General features: G+C 50.6%; 2 protein-coding genes across 12 annotated transcripts in view; one reads left to right on the top strand and one right to left on the bottom strand.

Annotated features, from left to right (window-relative positions):
• GBF1 (golgi brefeldin A resistant guanine nucleotide exchange factor 1) overlaps window positions 1–4397 on the bottom strand; it is a 177431-nt gene extending 173034 nt beyond the window's left edge. For 7 of the 10 annotated variants that reach the window (XM_030571052.1, XM_030571055.1, XM_030571054.1 and 4 more), the window contains exon 1: window positions 4380–4397. Coding sequence is in view for 1 of the 10 variants with exons in the window: in XM_030571057.1 (XP_030426917.1) it covers window positions 4162–4169 (8 nt within the window). In the remaining 9 variants the exon portion in view is untranslated. The other 3 variants (XM_030571057.1, XM_030571060.1, XM_030571061.1) reach the window with 3 other exon arrangements.
• A 14136-nt stretch (window positions 4398–18533) lies between these two features.
• PITX3 (paired like homeodomain 3) overlaps window positions 18534–23309 on the top strand; it is a 46250-nt gene continuing 41474 nt past the window's right edge. Inside the window, exon 1 of one of the 2 annotated variants that reach the window (XM_030570829.1) lies at window positions 18534–18841. The gene's annotated coding sequence lies outside the window, so the exon portion shown is untranslated. Of the gene's footprint in view, window positions 18842–21203; window positions 21264–23309 lie in introns of those variants that run through there. The other variant, XM_030570830.1, reaches the window with a different exon arrangement.

Below are 23309 nucleotides of genomic sequence, written 5' to 3'. Positions count from 1 at the left end.
TAATAAAAGTCGTACCACTACCACAGCTAATATGCAGGAACATTATCAGTGGCAGCAAAAGTAAACATTGGTGTTATTCACATGGGAACAGGACTTGAAAAGAGAGGAAGAAGTATTGAATCCCCCAATAGTCAGTAGGCTGGGCAGTGTAGAGGGAGGAAGAATAAAGTCCCTTACATGGCCCTCGTTACTGCAATAACCAAATGTCTTCAAGATGGACACCATATGAAATAAATAGTGCCCTAGTCAGAGTACAAGGACATCCTTGAAAAGAAAGTCTTCTTCCCCACCTCAGCAGATAAAGTGCTTCCCATCAGATGCTGTCCTGGCCCTTATACAGGGGAGTCGCATCTTACACAGGGGTTAGGTTCTGAAATCAGCGTGTAAGGCAAATATCGCGTATAGTCAAACACTCATTGAGTGGAATGGTGGCTGTATCACCCGCACTACAGGTACAGTATTTAAATTGTTATTTTTCTCTTTTTTGCCGAGTGCGTATACTTAAAATTGCATACATTAAATATGCCTATGATGCAACTCCACTGTAGATGCCTATCTTATTTTGTATTAACCTCTAGCTAATAGGTCTAAATCCTGGGGCTAGAATCAGTCTGAAATGTTTTACAAGTTTCAGTTAGTATGTTCTTGTCTGTCAAATCATTCTGCTGATGAGAGCCTTCAGCAATGTTCTCTAGCAGTCAAATGATCATCAACTGAAGTACTTGTGTGTGATCTTACATCATCAATTCCACATTCAAAAACGCTTCAAAAGTGTGCCATCAAAGGCACATGCAACTATCTCCCACCCAGATGGAACCCTTGGTTACTCAATAGTCAAATACATATGTCCATCTCATGGGTACAGACATCAAGAGTCAGGTGTGTTATTTTGGGAAACCTCTGAGTCCTTTTGGGAAGCTAGTGCCTTGGGAAATACAACCAAGAAATAGCACCATCCTATGGTTAAACAGTTAGATTTCCATCAAGTCACCTCTTTCTATCACCTTTTTTGACCCTTACTGAATACCAATTACCTGCAGACCCAATGCCAATGAAACCACCACAAAGGACAGCAATCACAGAAATGGATTCAATCCACTTCTACAATTGGGAACAGTGATTTAGTTCAAAACCAGGCTGCTGTTGAGCCATATCTGGCTCAATGTTCATAACAAGACAGTTGATCACCTATTCTGTGAATTACCTGGGTATGTGAAAGTTCATAAAATTAAACATTTCAAACTTACAGGACACATGGTGCATAAGTTAATTTATTATTTTTTCACTGATACAAATGATAAATGTATACAGTATGCCTGATTTTTCTTTGTTTGATAGAACTGCATATCATCTTTGTCACCACATCTCTCAGCCATTTCAAACCCGTGCAGCTGTTTGAACTTTGGTTGAAGGATTGAAGTCACATTCGGCAGCAGAAAAATGACTTTGGTGGCAGAAAAATGGTTCACATAACCAGTTAATCATAAGGTTGATTTTCATAAAATCGAGATTCTACTGTAATCTGAAAATTTCTGAGTAGGATGCAGTCAGTCAAGTTCCACTGCAGATAAAGTGCTATTAAGGAATAAGATTAGGGAACATTCATCAGTCCACAAATCACGTCAACAGTTCCTGTCTACTGCACAGCTAGCCAGGCTACATGAAAACAAAGTCAATATAGCGATATAGTCTGCACTTGCCTGTCAATCTTCATATAGAAAGTCGATTTAGAAGTCTAATTCACTTGAGCTTTTTACACATAGTATAACTGGGAGCTGAAAGAGCTGAAGAAACTCCTCTTAAGGCTAATTCTCCAGCACTAGACAGAAATCACAGAATCATAGATATGTAGGGCTGGAAGAGACCTCAAGAAGTCATCAAGTCCAGCCCCCTGAACTGAGGCAGGTCCAAGTAAACCTAGACCACCCCTGATAGGTGTTAGTCTAATCTGTTGGACTGATAGGGATTCCATAACCTTCCTTAGGAGCCTATTACAGCATTAAAGCACTCTTTTAGTTAGAAAGCTTTTCCTAATATCTAAACAATAATGCAGAAGAGTACTTTTATTAACCCAAGAGGTTTGGTTCTTATTTCACTGTACTGTACAATGTCTGGTGACACAAAACAGACATTGTGGCATTTATACTTGATGAGACAATTTAGGGTGCTCTCAAAAGTAGTTGTAACATACTACTTGGTATAAAGGAGAGACAAGAGTGGTATAACTCCTCTGCAGTGCTGTTGTAAGCACAAATACAACAGCATTGAGTTAGCACATGGGAACCAAGAAGTGAAATGGAATACCTTCTAACAACTATCAAACCTGAGTAAAAAATAAAAATTAAACAGCATGAACAGTGGGGTGAATGCTTTTTCTCTACTTACTGATGACTGATTAAACTGTCTTAGCTTTTACAGTTCAAAAAGTCTTGTACTGATACTGTCCATTTAATAAGGCCACTGTCTTTGATCCTTCCTTCTCCAGCAATTAAAAAGGTTATCTATATGTTGTGTAAAGTAGTCTTCACTTTCACTTTTTTAAATTACTCATACTCAGTGAATTATTCATAACTGCTCACTTCACGAAAGTCCCCTTCAACTCTTTCCAGCCTAAATAATCCTAGAGTTTGAAATTCAGTCATGTGTATATACCACCACCCTGCTGATTGACCATACTGCTCTTCACTCAACCTTTTAAATCTGTGCTCCACCTAAATTAGGGGGAGGTGACTAGAACTAGACAGTCCTCCAGCTGGGAGTTGGCCACATTACTGTATTTTATTCTCTCCCCACTGAACAATTCCAATCAACTTTCTTAGAACTGCTGCTGCAACACAGGCAGAGGTTAGCACGCAACTGACTAGTGACTCCAGGTCTGTCCCCTCCAGGGATCCCATATGCAGAGAACCAATCAGTGTATAGGGCTAGTTTATATTACTTTGGCCAGAGTTTGAGTAATCTGCGTTTACCTTTGAATGAGTTTAATCCAAGGCAAAACTGACCCTGACCCCAGTTATTTCTTGACATATTCAGAGGAAAAGCACTAGGCAGACACATATGTCTCTGTCTCCTTGTAGCCAGGGAGGTTCACATACGAGAAAGATGAAGCCTGGGGAAGGGGGAAATCAGGCCTAAAATGGGATAAATATCACAGCAGGAAATTGTGGCAACATGTCCCCACCCCCCCATCGGCTGGGGATCCCAGGACACACCAACACCACATACACACACACACGGCTGGGCTGAGCACCCCTTTACCAGCACCATGCCCAAGACACACTGCCACATCCCCCCATCGCTGAGCCAATACCCCCTCCGCCAGCACCCTGCCCAGGACACACCATCACCTACCTCCTCACCCCCATGGCTGGGCTGGACCCCCCCCTCCGCCAGCACCAAGCCCAGGACACACTGTCACCCGCCCCCCCCCACCATGGCCGGGCCGGACCCCCCTCTGCCAGCACCCTGCCCAGGACACACTGTCACCCGCCCCCCCAACCATGGCCGGGCCGGACCCCCCTCTGCCAGCACCCTGCCCAGGAAACACTGTCACCCGTCCCCCCCACCATGGCCGGGCCGGACCCCCCTCTGCCAGCACCCTGCCCAGGACACACTGTCACCCGCCCCCCCCCACCACCATGGCCGGGCCGGACCCCCCTCTGCCAGCACCCTGCCCAGGACACACTGTCACCCGTCCCCCCCACCATGGCCGGGCCGGACCCCCCTCTGCCAGCACCCTGCCCAGGACACACTGTCACCCGTCCCCCCCACCATGGCCGGGCCGGACCCTCCTCTGCCAGCACCCTGCCCAGGACACACTGTCACCCGTCCCCCCACCCACCATGGCCGGGCCGGACCCCCCTCTGCCAGCACCCTGCCCAGGACACACTGTCACCCGCCCCCCCACCATGGCGGGGCCCGACACCCCGCACAGGGTACACCCAAAACCGGGGCCGTTGCAGCTCACCCCGCTGCCACCGCCCTAGGGCCCAACCCGCCGCCTCGCCCCCAGGAGCTCCCAGCTCCGTCCCCGGCACATCCACACACCGCTGCTCACCGGGCCAGCCCACAGCCTGGGCTCCCCCGGCCCCGCTCCCCACCCGCGGGATCTCCGCGCCGCGTCAATATCGCGATAGGAGCTCGCCACCCGTCACCACTGACCCCCGCATCCAAAATGGCGGCGCCTGTTGCTAGCGGGCTGGCGGCCGCCTCACATATCGGGTCGGCGCGCGGCGCTACGGGGGACGCGACAGCGGAGCAGCGATTCCGGCCGGCCGAGGGCTGCGCGCGGGGCCGAGACAGAGCAAAGGCCAGTGGGGAACAAGCAAGAGGAACCGGCTGCGCTCTGCTCTCACTGACGTGGAAACGACTCAACGCACCGCGCTGCCTGGTTACTGCGCCGACGAACAAGCTCTTTGGCCAACCAGAACATTAACCTTGCGGGCAGTCGCCGAGTTACCCAATAATAACTCATTGAGCGAGGAGGCGGGATCCAAAGTCCAGCAGGCCGACGCCCCCAGTGACATAGGGAAGAGAACCAATCACACGAAAGTAAATAGAGTTGGCAATAGAGTTCCCAATAGCGAGAAGAGACTGTGCTTGGGGAGGCGGGACAATAAAGGAGGGTGACTCAAGTGTGGTAGATCTGCAGCAGGGTCCTGTACGATGCATTGTGGGTACACCGCGTAGCACAGGAAACGACTGGGCAGGGAACAATTTCGCTGGACAGCGAGTGTAAAAGGTCCCAGGCCTCCCGGGGGTGGAGCTACCAGCCAGCGCTGCGCAGCGAGCGTGGCTCCCAGCCTGAGCCCAGGAGCGGTGCACGGTCAGCTGCCGTCATACCGGGCGCTCCGCCAGCCACAGCCCTTGGAGTCGGGCGAGGAGAGCCGGGGTCTGCCCCTGGCGCTGCCTGCTGGATCGGTTGCTTCTCCTCGCCCATCCCTTGTGCTGGCTGTTTAGATTGTAGCCACTTTGAGGCAGGGATTGTCCCAGTGGGACCTAGCACGCTAGGGTCTTGCCCTCACTTGGTGCATCCAGGGGATATAAAACTCCTATGAGTAGCAGTTCCCAGCATTCACTACTTCATCCTACTCTTTGTTCTGAGTCATCTGGAGACAGCTATGCTGGCTTCAGGCCTCCAAGCAGGGCTGACTTTAGGCCGATTCGCCCGATTCCCAGGAATCGGGCCCCGCGCCTAAGAGGGCCCCACGCCTTAGACATTTTTTATTTTTTTAAAACTTACCCCGGGTCCCTGGCTGCGATCTGCTCAGGGGTCTTCCGTGGTCCCGCTCCCTTGAGTGAAGCGCAGGCGAGAGCGCGGCAAGCCCCGCTCTCCCAGCTGGAGCCCCGGCCGGAGCGCAGCAAGCCCCGAGGCCCCACTCTCCCAGCTGGAGCCCCGGCCGGAGCGCAGCAAGCCACGAGGCCCCACTCTCCCAGCTGGAGCCCCGGCCGGAGCGCAGCAAGCCCCGAGGCCCCACTCTCCCGGCTGGAGCCCCGGCCGGAGCGCAGCAAGCCCCAAGGCCCCACTCTCCCGGCTGGAGCCCTGGCCGGAGTGCGGCAAGCCCCGCTCTCCTGGCTGGAGCTCTGGCCGGAGCGCGGCAAGCCCCAAGGCCCCACTCTCCAGGCTGGAGCCCCGGCCGGAGTGCGGCAAGCCCCGCTCTCCTGGCTGGAGCCCCGGGTGGAGCGCTGCAAGCCCCGAGGCCCTGCTCTCCCGGCTGGAGCTGTGGCCGGAGCGCGGCAAGCCCCGCTTTCCCGACTGGAGCCCCGGCCGGAGCACAGCAAGTCCCGCGGCCCCGCTCTCCTGGCTGGAGCCCCGGCCAGAGCGCGGCAAGCCCAGCTCTCCCAGCTGGAGCTCCGGCCGGAGCGCTGCAAGCCCCGTTCTCCCCGGCAGGAGCGCGGCAAGCCCCGAGGCCCCACTCTCCCGGCTGGAGCCCCGGCCGGAGCGCAGCAAGCCCCAAGGCCCCACTCTCCCGGCTGGAGCCCTGGCCGGAGTGCGGCAAGCCCCGCTCTCCTGGCTGGAGCTCTGGCCGGAGCGCGGCAAGCCCCGCTCTCCTGGCTGGAGCCCCGGGTGGAGCGCTGCAAGCCCCGAGGCCCTGCTCTCCCGGCTGGAGCTGTGGCCGGAGCGCGGCAAGCCCCGCTTTCCCGACTGGAGCCCCGGCCGGAGCACAGCAAGTCCCGCGGCCCCGCTCTCCTGGCTGGAGCCCCGGCCAGAGCGCGGCAAGCCCTGCTCTCCCAGCTGGAGCTCCGGCCGGAGCGCTGCAAGCCCCGTTCTCCCGGCAGGAGCGCGGCAAGCCCCGAGGCCCCACTCTCCCGGCTGGAGCCCCGGCCGGAGCGCAGCAAGCCCCAAGGCCCCACTCTCCCGGCTGGAGCCCTGGCCGGAGTGCGGCAAGCCCCGCTCTCCTGGCTGGAGCTCTGGCCGGAGCGCGGCAAGCCCCGCTCTCCTGGCTGGAGCCCCGGGTGGAGCGCTGCAAGCCCCGAGGCCCTGCTCTCCCGGCTGGAGCTGTGGCCGGAGCGCGGCAAGCCCCGCTTTCCCGACTGGAGCCCCGGCCGGAGCACAGCAAGTCCCGCGGCCCCGCTCTCCTGGCTGGAGCCCCGGCCAGAGCGCGGCAAGCCCTGCTCTCCCAGCTGGAGCTCCGGCCGGAGCGCTGCAAGCCCCGTTCTCCCGGCAGGAGCGCGGCAAGCCCCGAGGCCCCGCTCTCCTGGCTGGAGCTCCGGCTGGACCGCGGCAAGCCCCGAGGCCCCGCTCTCCTGGCTGGAGCTCCGGCTGGAGCACAGCAAGCCCCTTGGCCCCGCTCTCCTGGCTGGAGCTCCAGGCCTTTAAATAGCCTCCAGAGCCCTAGGGTAGTGAGGGGTTCCGGGGGGCTATTTAAAGAGCCAGGGCTCCAGCTGCCTCTGCCACCCCGGTCCTTTAAATAGCCGCCAGAGCCCCACCACCCCCATGCATTCCCCAGGGCTCCCATGGCTATTTAGAAGGTCCAGGGCAGGGTAGAAGCTGGGGAGCCCGGGGCTCTTTAAATAGCCCCCAAAGCCCTGGGATAGCAGGGAGCTTGGGGGCTATTTAAAGGGCTGGGGCTCCAGCTGCCTCTGCTGCACCCCCTGCCCTGCCCTGCCCACACCAGTCCCGCTCCTCCTGCCCGCAGCCAGCTCTGCACCCCGTGCCCACAGCCAGTCCCTGTCAAACCCCTGCCGTGTCTCCAGTCAACCCCTGCCACACACCCCTATGGCCCTGCCCAAAGCCAGCCAGCCCCACACACACTGCTGCCCGCACCAGCCCTGCACACCCTGCCCTGTCTCCAGCCAACCCCTGCTGCACCCCCCTGCCTGAAGCCAGCCAGTCTCACACTCCTCTGTCTCTAGCCCTGCCAACCCCTGCTGCATCCCCTCGCGGCCCTGCCTGAAGCCAGCCCGCCCCACACGCCCCCTATCTCCAACCAGTCCCGCACCCCTTGCCCTGCCTGCAGCCAGACCCTACCTCCAGTCAGCCCCTGCCCTGCCTCCAGCCAGCCCCATGTCCACTTGTGCCCTGCAGTTCCCATGGCAATAACCCTGCACACCTGCTTCAATGAGGGGGGCAGGGAGCAGCTGGGACCCACACATGTGAAACGGCAGTCATTAATAACCAATCAACAGCATATATGATGCAATGTACACAATATATAATTTTATTTATATAGTTATGGAAAGTAAATAATACATGAAAGAAATGAAAGGCTTTTTTTTCCACCTTTTTTTTGTTTAAGTCATCCCTGCCAGGGCCCCTCTGAAAACGTTCAAATTGGGCCCCGCATTTCCTAAAGCCGGCCCTGCCTCCAAGGTCCTTTGTTGTCAGACCCAAAGCTAATTAAGCTTCTGTTTCCTTTTAAAGTCTCTCTTCTGCCTCCCCTCCCCCGAGCACCCAGTAGCTCTTCAGCCTCTCAGGAACCCCACAATCTTTAAGCTCCCCTAGCTCCTTATCCCCATGGTCCTGACATTCTAACACTTTCCAGTCCCCATCCCTACCCATTCCTGCTTCCAACAACCCTAGCCTTGACCAAGGAAAGATGGTTGTTTCTTGGTGCCTCCTCTCTTCCCCAACCTTTTCTACAGTGAAGGGGCAGAGCAGAGTCTGCTACTGGTTGCAGTGATGAGGAAGCAGTAGTTTTGCTTCCCCTGCCAGTGGGAGGCAGGATGGAGAAGTTTAGGACTGGTAGCCTGCCTGGAGAGGTGGGGCAGGACCCAACAGCTCCTCTCCATAACATCTGGCTGTCATAGCTTCAGGGTAAATTATGCCTTAGGCAGAGTTGTAGCCCCTCTCAAGTTCAGACCCAAGGTGCAAAGCCTGCTTGCCTTCCCATACCTCACTCTGGGTGCAACCACAGGGCCAGTCATTCAGACTGGCCCTCTGAGCTGCAGCCCCCCTGGTTCCAAACCATGTTAGCTACACTGGTGCAGTGTGCTTTTGGCAACTGTAAGGTTTTCTTTGGGAGCTTGTGACAACATAAGTTTGCAGTGATGCAGAAACAGCGTCTTCAAATCAACCAATGCATTATTTATTCATTCCTCAAATGTACAAAGAGCAAAATGTAAAAATAATAAAAGGCCATCCTACCTGCATATTACATACATCTTTGTAAATTCCCTTCAGCCCTGCTAACTCCATCTCTGGCAGAGAGCAACTGCCCTTGCTGCAGTTTCTAGCTCTGTGTGCTTGTCAGCTTTTCACTGACATTCTGGGTGCTTTTCTTAGCCTCTCCCACCCATATCCCCTCCCTTTCTAGGGTCTTTGAGGTTTAGAAGCCCCTTTAATCTCCTCTTTTAGCCTTGGGAAGAGTAATCCATTGTAGCCTGGCTGGGGGCAGATAGGGGGTTTTCCCCGATAAACACCATTTCTATTGTTTCCTCCAGGACTCTTATCTATGTCATTGTTTTACCTTTCATAGGTTCATACATTCTAAGGCCAGAAGGGACCACTGTGGTCATCTAATATCACCTCTTGCATAACACAGGCCAGAGAATTGCCCCACAATAATTCCTAGAACAGATCTTTTAGAAAAACACTCAATCTTGATTAAAAATTGTCAGTGATTGTATTGCCACCACAACCCTTAGATGAAGGTTTCTAACCATCAGAGGAGTGAAGTTCTGGAACAGCCTTCCAAGGGGAGTAGTGGGAGCAAAAGACATCTGGCTTCAAGACTAAGCTTGATAATCATAGAATATTGGGGTTGGAAGGGACCTCAGGAGGTCATCTAGTCCAACTCCTTGCTCAAAGCAGGATCAATCCCCAAACAGTTTTTTGCCCCAGATCCCTAAATGGCCCCCTCAAGGATTGAGCTCACAATCCTGGGTTTAGCAGGCCAATGCTCAAACCACTAGAGCTATTTCCAACCCCCCATTTATGGAGGGGATGATATAGCCTAATTTTGGCAATTAATTGGTCTTTTATATTAGCGGTAAATATGCCCAATGGCTTGTGATGGGTTGTAAGATGGGGAGGAATCTGAGTTACTACAAAGAGTTCTTTCCTGGGTGTCTGGCTGGTGAGTCTTGCCCACATACTCAGGGTTTAGCTGATCGCCATATTTGGGGTCAGAAAGGAATTTTCCTCCAGAGCAGATTGGCAGAGGCCCTGGGGGTTTTCGCCTTCCTCTGCAGCATGGGGCACGGGTCACTTTCTGGAAGATTCTCTGCACCCTGAAGTCTTTAAACCATGATTTGAGGACTCCAACGGCTCAGACACAGGTTTGATACAGGAGTGGGTGAGTGAGATTCTGTGGCCTGTGTTGTGCAGGAGGCCAGACTAGATTATCACAATGGTCCTTTCTGATCTTCAAGTCTATCATTCTATGATTGTTCCAATGGCTAATTATCCTCCCTGTTAAAAAAAAGTATGCCTTATTTCTAGTGTGAATTTGTCTAGCTTCATCTTCCAGCCATTGGATTTTGTTATATCTTTGTATACTAAATTGAAGAGCCCATTATCATTTTTTTTGTTCCCTGCATATGTGTAACCAAGTCACCTTTCACCCTTCTCTTTGAGCTAAATAGATGGAACTCCTTGAGTCTGTCACTATAAGGCCTGTTTTCTCACCGTTTAATCATACAATCACTTCCTGCTTGGTTCCTTTAACAATCTCTATTGATCTAACTCCCTGCAGTCAGGCAGGTTAATATCAAAGAGATAACCTGAAGTGAATATGATATCTTTAACAAATATACATAACTCCCCCTTCTCCACACCAGCTTTACTTCTACCACATTACACCTACCCTCTCCAGGATTCCTGCCTTCAGAACTGTTGGTGCAGTTCCTGAGTTGGCCAGAGGAGCTGTGGGCTACCTCTGCAGGATACTCCTCCCAGCCTGCCTGGGAGCAAAGGGCTGGTCCATTCTGAATTTAACAATGTACTTAGATTGTATACCCTTTGGGCACGGGCAGTCTTTATTCTGTGTGCACAGTGTCTAGCATAATCGACGTCTGGTCCAGGACTAGGGCTCCTATGAACTACTGCAATAAAAATGTTTTTGAATGCACAGTGTATCACTGACAGTACTTTGATATTCAGACACTGTTTTATAATCACTATTTTTCATATAATTCAACTTTGGGGGAGAGGGGATTATGAAGCATTTGCAAATTGCAGTGCTGGCTACGGACCAGCTAGATTGGGGCTCTGTTTTGCTAGGCGTTGTGCCCTGCTCCAGAGATCTTACAGTTTAAGCCAAGACAACAGGTGGATCAGACTAACAAGCAGGCTGGGGAAGGGGGAGGGGGGGGACGGGGACAGGATGTGCAACATTTAGCCAGTCAGAAGCAGTAATCACAACTCTACCTGCCTAGCCATGTTTTTTTATGAAGAAACAAAGTTTTTGGAGAAGGCTCTGAAGCAAAGGCCTTCCCTAGTTAGCTGGGCCCTGATCCAAAGGTTGCTACAACTTCTCCCTATTAGGTGACCAAAGCAAAACGTTTCTTCTCTCCAGGAAGTAACCTCCACCAAGGCTGACTGCAATGTCCTTCCATGACTTAACCAGCAGGGGTACACAGGGGACTGGGTCACCATTTCCTTCTAAGCCCAAATGCATCAACCCTCTTAAAACTGCCTGAGTATCGCCTGCCTGAGAATCAGAGGGAGAACTTAAGATCCATTGAAAATGTACTTAGGGCACAATTACCCTACTTTTAAGAACACTCCAGTTCTGGCACCCCCTGACTAGGGAACCTGCCTTTCCAGGGGTGTACCACCCATTTAAGGGACAGTCCAGAGCTTATGGCCAAAATATTCTGGCAGCTATCATGGAGACCTACCCCGTGCTGGGGCAGGGTCTATAGCAGGAGTAGGCAACCTATGGCATGCGTGCCGAAGTCGGCACATGAGCTGATTTTCAGTGGCACTCACACTACTTGGATCCTGGCCACTAGTCCGGGGGGCTCTGCATTTTAATTTAATTTTAAATGAAGCTTCTTAAACATTTTAAAAACCTTATTTACTTTACATACAACAATAGTTTAGTTATATATTATAGACTTATAGAAAAAGACCTTCTAAAAACATTAAAATATATTACTAGCACGCGAAACCTTAAATTAGAGTGAATAAATGCAGACTCAGTACACGACTTCTGAAAGGTTGCAGACCCCTGGTCTACAGAAACAGGAAATGGAAACTGAGCGGGTGGGGACTAGAAATTATGCTGTTTGTTACAGGTTGCTACTCTGACCTATACCCTAGAGATTTTAGTTTTCTGCCTCTAAATTTGGTTGCTCTGACTCAAGATTCTGAGGTAAGGCTCTTATGGAGCCTGAGTTAAGTGGCTCCAACCCTGACTTTATGCTTAAGGAAAAGGCAGGAAGCCTATCTGCCTTCTAGAACAATAATAGCACTAGGCAGTCTGCTGGCTGGTGTGATTTGGAGGTCTTCCTAAAGTGGACATTGATTCTTTTGTGAGTAGTTCAATTTTGGCCTCCCCATTCTTGCCTTCTGTACACCGTCTCAGCATGGACGGCGATGAGAATATTTAGAAACTTGCAGAGCTACAAGTTTCAGGCCATCAGTGGTAATTGCCACCAGCAATCAGTGTTCCAACCAAGAAGGGTGGAATAAGAAACAGTATTTGCTAATGACCTGAGCATAGACCAGGGATCCTAACACTGAATCTGGTTCTTTCTGTGGCCTTAGGCAAGTCACATAACTTCTCTGTACCTCAATTTCCTCATTGTAAAACAGGCATTAGAATACTGACCTACTGCAGAGGGGTTGCAAATGTTAAGTAATGAGTTAGAGTTCTCAAGACAGAGGGTCAAATATTGGCCCTTGGCTCCTTCCCTTTGGGACTGCTCCAGCAGCATAAAGGGGACAGAAAGATGAGGCAGCGGTGGATTTCCCCCAGCCATATGTGAATTCCCAGCTGACAGAGCTTGGCCAGTTTTGTGACACCCACTCCTGGTGTTATCCAACCCCAGTGATGGGGGCCTGGTAGGGATGTGGCTGGAGTACGCTGAACTTGAGTCTGCAGTCTGGCTAGAAGTTTCCAAACAGTAAAAGCTAGCTCAAGCCTCCAGGATCATGGGGTTAGGGTCTGGAAATCACTGATATCCCCTCACTCTTGGAGATGGAAGGAGCAGAGTTCAGGTGCACATGACAGTCTGTCCTGGAAGGTGCAAAGCTGTTATTTATAGAAGCTTGTAATGGAACCTGAAACTGAGCCATTCAGGAACCTTCCACATGCACTCAAATGCATCTCAATGTGTTGATAAAGAGCAAACATTGCAACGTGCTTTGCGTTGTTGGGAGACAAAAACATTAATATGATACGGCATCACAACTGTCTGGCTAAAAGAAAGTTCACACACAATACAGCACTGCATTACCCACACTGAAGAGCCTTCATATGCAACCCAAGCATTGCATGCTCCTGATCTGACATCATGCTGATATGGTAACACAGTATTTGGACAGACAAGTTCTTCAGATCAGATCAGCACCACGCTACCAAGACCAAGTGAGCACAGTAACAATAACTTGGTACTGCCCTGCCTGGACCAAGGAACACTGACATGACACTGTATCACTCTGCTCCAACCTGTGAGCATGCAGGTGGCACTGCTCCCTCAGACCAAAGAGTTTGCAGATGTAAAAGCAGCACATAGCCATGGACAGGCCCATTGTTTTAAGGGTGTCCCTTGAATTTTAAAGGTATTACACTTGGTTCTTATAAAGCAGTGTTATTAAATCAAGGCAAAGAGGATACGAATATGCATGAATGCCTCTGACTCCTATTACCACCAAATCTGGGTTCTACTCCCAGAACAATGATGCTGCCTCTGAATAACTTCTGTGCTGTATGTTCTCCTTAAACCAATAAGAAGCATATAGAAAGTCAGCCCCAGAGACAGCAAACTCACTGAACATAACAAGCCTAGATCTTGCCCAGCAATCTAATTAATTCAGTCATTGCCCCTGGACCTGATCTCAGCTTAGACAACTGAACTGCTGATCCATCACACTGATTCCACGAAGAGCTTCAGGAGAGGTAGGCCATGTGATTCTACAAAGCAGCCCACCATCGCTGCTCTTCAGTATGGAGGTGCAGTCTATGGACATTGCATGCTCCAAACTGCCAGGCCTCTGCTTTGATCAAGCTGGAGAATTCCAGGCTGTCTCCATAGGGCACATCTCTACTGTTAGATGACTGACAGCTGCCATATTGGCCCTCATTTGGACCAAGTTTGCCCCCCACCCTGCTCTCTTGCTTACTTCACCCTGCTCCAACTCAATATAAGCCTCCTCCACAAATTTGTTAGCAATGTTTACTAGACCCATAATTTGCAGCCAGCCATTTCTGTTATTGCAACCTGCATTGATGGACAAGACCAGCTTTGCAAGTTCCATTACCCTTGGCAAACAAGCAAATGTCCACCCCTGCCAGCCCACAATCACCCATACAAAGAGTTACTGAGTATTCTGCTGCCTCAGTTGGCTGCTATACTGCTTGTATGAAAGAGCCAGCCCTGCTGACAGACATTTACACATGGTCAAGATGTGACTCAACAGGGCACTATTTAGAGCTGCCACTTTATTTTGCCATTCAGGATGAGCTATGCACAGATCTTTGTCAGCAGGGCAGTGGAGAGGACCATGATGACTAACCAGATGGAGGGTTTGAAAAGTGTATAGTACAGACTATAGACTACAGTATACGCTATATGTATAGTCATTTAATTAGATTTCACTTTTTAGCTATTCTAATCTGAATTGACACCAAGGAGGAATCACTCCTTTTCTGTCCAGAGGAGGAGTAACACCAGACAATGTCTTAGCTCAGGGCACCAATGGACACTATACAATATGTTCAGGCTGTAGCCTGTGAGAAGTGTTCACACATTCCCAAGCTACAAGGAAGATAGCTGTCCTCAATGCAATATGCTACATGCAATAAGGAAGTGATATGAGCAGCAATTTCATCATGCAGCTATCACTGGGAACCCCGTGCCCAGAAAAGTCATTCCTCAATAAACACTAGCTACACAGAATGAATGGAAGGTGCAGTCTCTTCAAGAAAGTGAAGTATTGGGCTCAGGGACACGTGCCACAGAAACACAATGACATGGTATAGTCTGGGATATCTTGAACTTGAACCTGTAACCTTCCCTTGAAAATTGTTAAGATATCCCCAAGGGAAAGTCACACACTTTCCTAAGGTGTCAAGAGGTAGCTAGTGAGAAGGCAGCAAGACAGACCTCTAGCCAAGGTACTCATACAGCACCAACCCTTGTAGTATCTAGAAATGAACTGAATCCACACAATCTTATTCTAAGGAGGAGAGTAAGCAACATCTGAAGCTTATTTCTGAACTATGTGAATGTTCAATTATTTAATATGATGGTATCCTGTCTGTTGAGCCCCACGGGCTTCCTTCCAGGCCTTTCCTCCATCCCAGAGTCTTGTTTGGTTATAGTAAGAGGGATGCTGTAGTGAGAATAATGCTCTCACCTTTTCAGGGGCAGTTACTATTCAATAAAAAAGTGATCACACTTGGGAGAAAAGAAGTTTTGTTTAGGTCCAGAATACTTCCTTCTCTTTGTTCTCTGTGCATTTCATCTCTCTGCTGAGAAGGGAGCTACTTCCACTGTGGTTTTAGTTTACATTTGTTTTTACTGTGTTTGTGTAAAGTAATAGCATCTATCTCCTGATCTCAGGTGAATCTCTGGTCTTCCTCTCTGGCAGTGAACTGTAGGAAGACAAGATGATAGCTAAGAAGTCTTGGCACAAAGCAGCAACAGCTGCGACTACAGGGTATTTTCAAATCAATGGCTAAAGACAGACCATGATAAATCCCAGAGAGACTATTAGAGGGTGAGCCCTGCAGTTACTGGGAATTTGGCCCAGTTAAAGATCGTCTAGTCCAGCAGTTTCAAAATTATGGTCCATGGGACACCTGCTAGTGGTCCATGGGGAACCAGCACTGACATGGTGCTGGTTCTTGATTCCAGCAGCTAAAATTAAACAGATGAAAAATAATTTTGTTTCCTTATTACTTTTCAATATAAGCAGTTACTGTAGCTGCTGCAGCGATGTTACACAGTTAGAAATAGTGACTGTGATTGTGAAGAGGCACACACAAGACAGTCTCCACGAAGAATGTGGTCATACCACATGAGCCCCTGATCTAGCCCAATCCTTGCACCAGTACAGAAAACAGATCCCCAAGAGGAGAGAATGTGCAATGCATCAGTTATCCTAACCATGGTCATTTCCAGGGTGTTCCCTCCAACTCAAAACCTTATGTTCAAACTTAAGTTGCCCCAGGACATTTGTATAATTAATGCTACACTGTCTCCTCTACTGTGATAATGGAACTACACTTGCACATCCCATGACTGAGACGAGTCTAAATAAATGGAGATCTACCTACCTCATAGAACTGGAAGTGACCCTGAAATATCATTGAGTCCAGCCCCTGCCTTTACTAGCAGAACTAAGTAGTGATTTTTGCCCCAGATCCCTAAATGGCCCCCTCTGGAATTGAACTCACAACCCTGAATTTAGCAGGCTAATGCTCAAACCACTGAGCTATCCCTCCTCCACTAAAAAGAGATTATTCTTTGTGAGGAGAAAGACTAGGTTCAGTTTGCTACCCTATCCCTCAAAGTTCTTTCATTTGGAATTCTGCAGAAGGCAAAAACGTTGAACCAAATCCTGTAGTCTTTGCACAGGCAAAAGTCCCATGGAGGGCTATAAGCATGGACTTCAAGATTTGACCTGTCAAGAACTAAAAGAGAAAGATGAGTTCCAAGCTCTTCTAGCTGAATCGCATGACAGACAGATCCTTTCCTAAATCAGATAAACCAAAACATGTCTCCAAAGGAGCATTTATGTCTGAACATTTATATCACGTTCAGCACAACAGTATCTGAGCATCATACAGTTTGTACACCTGCCAGCTGGCATCTTCAGAATCCAGAAGAAGGTTGAGTCACAAAACACCTTCTGTCCAAAGAGAAAATATGTTTTCACTGAATTATATGCAATCAGATGTTAGGTGGAAGAGATTTACTAAATCTAGTAGTCCCTCTGTCAGTGCAGGATTTTCCCTGTGGCTCAGGTTTTATAAAATTTAGAGTGAAGCCAAATTCATCTCTGTTATCACTACTGACCTCAGAATGAATGTGGCCCCAGTCTGGTCATATAGTAGTAATAAAATCAAAAGACACATGCCAAAAACTTAAAATGATTGCATTTTAAGAAGAAAGAAAAAATGCAGCAGCTTCCAGTGACAGTCAATATTGTGATAAGAAATTAATTTTTCACTGTCCAGCACTGTGTGTTGGATAAACATGTGTGTTCATATTACTGAATTTAATCCATAAAGCCTAAATCCTTACAACCTGTTTGTTGCAATATGCCTGCTTTTGGCACATTCATCTTTCCATACATATCCATATGTCATGTTATGCATTTAACAGGCTCTCTAAATACAGCTCATAAATCACAGAGAATTAAATTCACTCCTCACAACATTACTTCCTAATCTCTAAAACATATCAGGGTGAGAGCTAGAGGGTGACCTTTGGCATCATAAATCTCAGGAAAGGCTGACATGGAAGTGACCTCAAGAAAAACTGAATACAGAAATAGGTATTCCCCCATCAGTGCCAGAAACACCTTCCACTGGTAAACCCATTCCATGCAGTAATCTCCAGGAAAGCGGAGACACCCTAGGTTGGAACATGCCAGCTAAAATGCCAGTCCTGCGCACACTTGCACACATGCTTAGTCTGTGCATTTGCAGGTCCCAATGAAGTCCACAGCACTATTAATGTGCCTAAAATTAAGCACCAGATGTATGCAAGTATTTGCAGAATTGGGGCTTAACACTGTAGAAACACATCAGGACAGGACATGAAGACAATATCCATTCAGCTAAGGGCCAGGGTCCTGCACCACCATACAGAGAATGGACATTTTGCAGTTGACTTCAACAGAACAACTGGACTGTAAAACTGCCAGAGATATTTAGGCTGGCAGAATGTAACTGAATTAGAAAATATCACATATATTCCAGGGTTAGTCACCCTACCTTTGGAGAAAAGGGCATGTATTGACAGTGCAAGTTATTAGTATGTTATTGACTTCCACTTTGGCCCTTTATTACAAGCATTCCACCAGTACGATCAACCACTTGTTTGATATGTTATGTTTTCCCTAAACAACCCTGGCTGCTGGCTCCATCTGTGAAGTGGTGAAGATGCCCAATACAGCTGCAAAAGTAGAGGAGCTTTCCCTCCTAGATATCAAAATACTTTGCAAAATCTTATTGACGTGAGCAAGCCTCTGAGAAGGATTTTAGAGAAACCAAACTTTAAATGCTAAACTATAGAAAGAAATCATTATAAATTGGATGGTGCAGCAGAGCAGTAAACAGGATCAAACTATGTCTGAGAAGGAGACTTACTTCCTACATTTCTTACAAAGTAAGCTGAGATTCATATTTGAATCCAAGGAATACAATCCCTCCTGTCTTCCTACGGGTTTATTAAAAACACCATTGTCATGGTACCGACTATTCCCAAAGACCCTATCCCCATGCAGGTCTCCAACAGGATAAAAGAGGCCAGCATCTCTGCAAAATCAGCTGGTTGACCATTCTCGCCTTCCCCAGGGACAGTGGAACTGGAGGGAAGTCTCTGCATTCGGGCACGCGGTGGAAGCCCTGTGCCCACTGGGCGGGAGCAGCTGAAGGTTTGGGAACGAGAGGAAGGGACAGCCCTTGAATGGGGGGCTAAGAGGCGGGGACCAGCCAGCTGAGGCATCAACAATCCGCCGGCTCCCCCAACCCCCCCCCCCCGACCTTTGCATCCCAAAGCCTGCGCAGCAACTCCCCTTCCACTCCCTTCGCGCAGCTCTAGTGGGCGGGGATAGAGGGAGACGGGGCGGAGCCTAACCACCCCAGCGGGCTATTAGATGGGCACACCTCTGAATGCAAATCAGCGGCCTGTGATTGGGTCCCTGCTGCTGGGGGCGGTGCCTGAGGGTTCACAGCTGGACAGGGCCGGTGCCTGGTATGGGGCGCGCAGCTGGAAATAGGGCGGGCTGAGCGCGCAGAGCCGGGGAGCAGCTGGCTGGGGGCGCCTGCTGCCTTCCATAAAGTGAATGGCCACAGTGAATGGGAATCAGTCGACAGGAATCCTCCTCCTCGCCTCTCTCCATGAGTCACAGGCTAACAGAGCGCAGAGTGCCCAGCAGCAAGCCAGGGGGACTTACCGTCTGACAGGCGCGGAGGAGCCCGGGCGCTGGGGCGGGGGCAAATTGCCCTCCTTTGCCCAGGATTAAGGCCACACGACAGCACCAGCATCTGGAACCGCTGTAAGTGCTCCCCAGCCACTTATCGCCGTGACGCCTTGCTGCAGCATGCAGCTATCCGGGCCCGTTTTCCCCTTTAAAACTCAGGCGCCAGCTCCCTGCAACTTCTGCAAAGCTGCCCTTGCGTCCCGCAGAAAGAGCACCCGCGGGAACGGATTAACGGAGAGGTGTCTGTCCGTCCTTCGCGTCCCATGGCACTGTCAGGGAGCCAGCTCTGACAGGGGCGCAGCCCTGTAGTCCTTCTGCACCTCTAATTTCCCCGCGGGCCCCCCCTGTGGTGGGGACACTTACGTGGGTCAGCAGGAGAAGGCAGGATCGGGCCCTGAAAATCCAGTGTTGGAAAACAGACAGGCATGCTATTCACCGGGCTTTCTTAGCCGGGCTGGTAGCGGGGCGCAGCGCCTTCAGCATGGAGGCCTGTGAGGAGCTGGGTTAAGCCAAGCGACCCTTTTCCGAAGGTCTAGCCTATTTTGGTCTGTTTATGTTGCTCAGTTTCTACAGCCTAGATCTCCTCCAGTCCAGCCAGGCTTTACTTCCTAGGGCACTAGCTCGGGACACTCGGCCGCCGTTTCTAAACTTAGTCATTTTCCACTTAGCCGAGAGAGAGGGGCAGAGCTGTTTAACTTAGCTGGGTTTTCGCTGTAAATAATGCCATTCCGGGCTGCTAACTCAGCTGGTGGCAGAGTCCAGGGGAGAGGGTTTGGGGGAGCAGAGGCGGGGAGCCACCGCCTGGGAAGAGGAAAGCAGCCCGACGGCTTTTGGACAGCTGGATAAATGATATTTATGTAACGAACTAGCTCCTGTTTACAGCAAAGCGACCTCCCTGCAGTTCCCAGCTCTGAGGGGAGGGAGGGCTAGGCAGTTCTCCTGCACCCCCTCGCATGGGTGCTGCACCCTTGCATACCTAGCCAGAGTCACCCCCCCTCCTTTACCCCCTCCCCCATTATTTCTGCGGAATCCGGCTGCTGAGCTCAAGTTGCCACCGCTCCCTTGCTTTAACTAAAATCCAGAGAGCAGGGAACGAATCCAGCCCCGAGCAGTGGTCGGTAGGGTTTCCTTCAACATTAAAATGTCTCAGGTAAAGAGTGAGTTCTAAAGCCTGCGTTCCCCGGCCGAAATGCGGGCACTGAAACCGGATTTCAATCCTATTTCGCTGCGCATTTAGTTGCCGACAAACAGCGGCTCCAACAAACTCCTTGCCCCGCGCCTCCACCTTCTCCATATCCAATTATTACGCATTTCCCCACGCCACGTTTTCATTCACCTCACATTTAAACATCAAGATTTGACATGAACTGAAATCGCCACCAAAGACCTCTTAAAGAGACCTTCCGTTTTTAAAAAAACCCGTATTATAATGTGTACATTAGCAACGAGGAGTATTTGTAATGGACAGGAGTAAAAATTGCTACGTAACATCAAATTTTACATCGTATAAAATTTGACGCTAAATATGCACGATTTACTAGTGCTAAATTACGTATATGTACACACTATATATAGTACCAATCATTTAATTTTAGTAAAGTGTTTAGATTTACTTTGTACAATACAGACGAGTAAGTAGCGTGTATACAGAACAAATCATATCAATTCTAATATAAAATAATACGTAAATATTGTGTGTATATTAGTTGTCTATATTCTACTAACAAGGAAACCGTGTGTGTATATAATATAGTATCAATTCTAGTATAAAATAATTAAATCCTGCGTATTAGCTGTTTGTATTCTACTAATCACAGAAAAGTGTATAATATAGTATGAATTATAGTGTACAATCAGTAATTGTGTATATTAGTCTAATAACAGGGAAATAGTGTGTATACAATATAGCAATAAATAGCGTGTTTCTCTGTACACTATTGACTACCTGCAATAATCGAAAGCGATAGAAATTTTTCCAGACCCAAGTTAAATTTCATTCAACGAATATTTGGTAGAATCCTGCAGCGTGGCCTCTGCTTTAAATGTTTATTATCCAGTTCGGAGTGCACCCACGCGAGCCTGTCCGTTCCTTGCAATTCTCTCTCTAGATTCATGCCCACAAACAGGACAGGTATATGCCCAGAACTCGCCCAGCACTTTCACGGCGGAGAAAAGCATTTGCACCGGGCCGGATTATAGCAGGCCAAATCACAAGCAGTTACTATATTTGTATTCGATTGTACGGAGTGACTCTAGTGGGTGGCCTTCTAGAGTTGTGTGTATATAGTTCCTTTAGGGTGACCCTCTAAGAGAGTGTCAGGCCCCCCTACCCCATCGCTGGGGAGGGGGGCTCTCCCTCCATTGCAGCTGCTGGACCAGGGTCCCCAGGGACTGGCTGCGAGAAGCACTATCCTGTTTTGCTGCTTTGCTTACGGGGCTGCAGATGCTTTCTCCAGTGTCACACCCGCCAGCCCTGTGCGCTTTCTCTGCAGAACTGGTGAGCGAAGCAGAAGGGAAACCCGGCCCCCCCCCGACCTGTTCTCTAACACCGCGGGGGTCCCAGAAACCAGCGTCTCTCCTAGCCGAGCAGCCGGCAAGAATAAAACCGCCAATGCACCACTAAGGAGCACGGACCTCCGCCAGGGCCGGGCCCTCCAGATCAGCCCCCACGGGGCCCTCCCTGCCTGTGGGTCTCCTGGTCTCGGGCACCTGGATCGTCCTCAGGGCCCTGGAGGTCCCAGCGCCTCCCCAACTGCCTCCACAACCCAGGAGGAGGCTGGGAAGAGCAGTGGTTCTTTCCCGGGCCAGGCGCTGCCTCTGGCTGGGGGTGCGGAGGGGAAGGGTGTTCAGGGGGAGGAGGGAGCAGATTAGTGGGGCCCTGATCCGGCCCTACAGAGAATACAGCTTGCCCCGCCACCCCCCGCACGCAGCCGGAGGCCCCCTCCTAGTAGCCTCAATCGGGGCAGGGCGCGGCGGCTCCTTCGTTCAAGCCTCCACTGAAAGGAGCCGAGGCGCTGGTGGCAACGGGGCTGCGGCCTGTCCTGGCCACCCGGCTCCAGCCATTGTTGGGCGGCTTGATGCACGTAGCAGCCCGCTGGCCGGTGGGTTCGGCGCCCAGGTCCGCAGGCTCCCGATTGAGGTGGAGCGGCCGGGCCCCCGGGGCTCTGCAGGATGCGGAGCGCCGGGCTCTAGCCGCAGGGAACGTGCCAGGCCCTGCCTCAGGCAGTCCCGGGACGGGGTGAGTCCCGCAGGGACAGCGGGGAGGGTTGGCCGGGCCTCCGGACCCTGTCTGCAGCCCAGAGCCCGTCCTCTGCCCGCGGGGCTCTTTCCCTGGGCAGGGCCGCATGCACCAGAGCTGCCCCCTGCTGCCCGCAGCCTCTGCCGGGGGAACTGGGCCGCCCCCACCCCACGGCAAACTCCCCCTTTATAAGCAGCCACTTACCCCGCGCCCTTCCCCCTGGTAAGGGACCCGTGTGCTGCCGAGCCGGGGCCAGCCCACTGGATCGGGGCTTCTCCTGCAGCCAGCTTCTCCTCCCGGGGAAAGCGCGCCCTGGGGCAGCCTGCTAGGAGGCAGCGAGCCAAGCCTGAATTCTCCCTTAGGCCGCGGTGGAAGTAGTCAGCGGGGCCGATCGCTGGAAGCAGCGCTTGTTCCGTGAAACCCTGGGCCAAGGGGAGTCGGAGAAGAGAGGCAGAAATATTCGGGATGGGCCTGGTCCGGCTGGCGGGGAGCAAGCCCAGCTAGCTGCAGCTAGGGGGTGAAATTTACCCCACCTGCATGTACCGGTGCACTGAGGTTCCGCTCCAGCCTTTGCTTTATTGCCTAGGGCTGGTCCCTGCAGACCCCTAGCCAGAGGATCTGTCTTTCTGCACCTCACTGGGGCCACTGGGAAGTTGCTTGCACAGGTTTGGGGTTACAGTCTGGGGACCTTTCTCAAATTTTCAACAATGTTACCATGAAAATTCAGCCACTTTCTATCCAGCTCTTTGTTACTGTTAAACGCAGCTTTTGATTTTCTTGGGCAAGCCTAGAGCTAACCCCCAGAGGGTGTAATTGGTTTGTGTGCATAGGGATAACCTCAAACTCTTGCAAGACCACTACTCTAGTTAGTATACCTCTGTTCACATCTAAATATCAGACCAGACATCTGGCTGGAGCTAGAGCTAGAGAGGTTGCATTACATGAGGCTTATGCAGCTGAAGCTCAAGGATTTGAGTTTAGCAGGGGCCACTTAAGTAGACAAATGCTAGTTCTCCATCTACCAAAGGCCTTGTCCACACCAAAGTTGCACAATCAAACTAAAAGGGTTTAGATACATAGAGTCACACTGGCACCTCCCCCCCCCAAAAGGTGGTACCCTTAAACCTGCTTGCAGGCCTTCTATCAATTTAGCTTAAACTGGCATCACTAAAGCAGTGCAAAGCCCATACCCCACCGTGTATGCAGAGGAATGGATAGCTTTGTTGTTAATCTCTTGGAGGAGGTAGCTCAGAGATTCCTTTGGGATGGACCAGTCCGAAACATGTAGTGCATTCCTCAGAGAAG

The sequence above is a fragment of the Gopherus evgoodei genome, chromosome 7 (genome assembly GCF_007399415.2).
Source record: "Gopherus evgoodei ecotype Sinaloan lineage chromosome 7, rGopEvg1_v1.p, whole genome shotgun sequence".
In the NCBI taxonomy this organism is placed as follows: Eukaryota; Metazoa; Chordata; order Testudines; family Testudinidae; genus Gopherus; species Gopherus evgoodei.
Note: the sequence above shows the minus strand (reverse complement) of the source record. Positions and strands in the feature narration are given on the sequence as shown.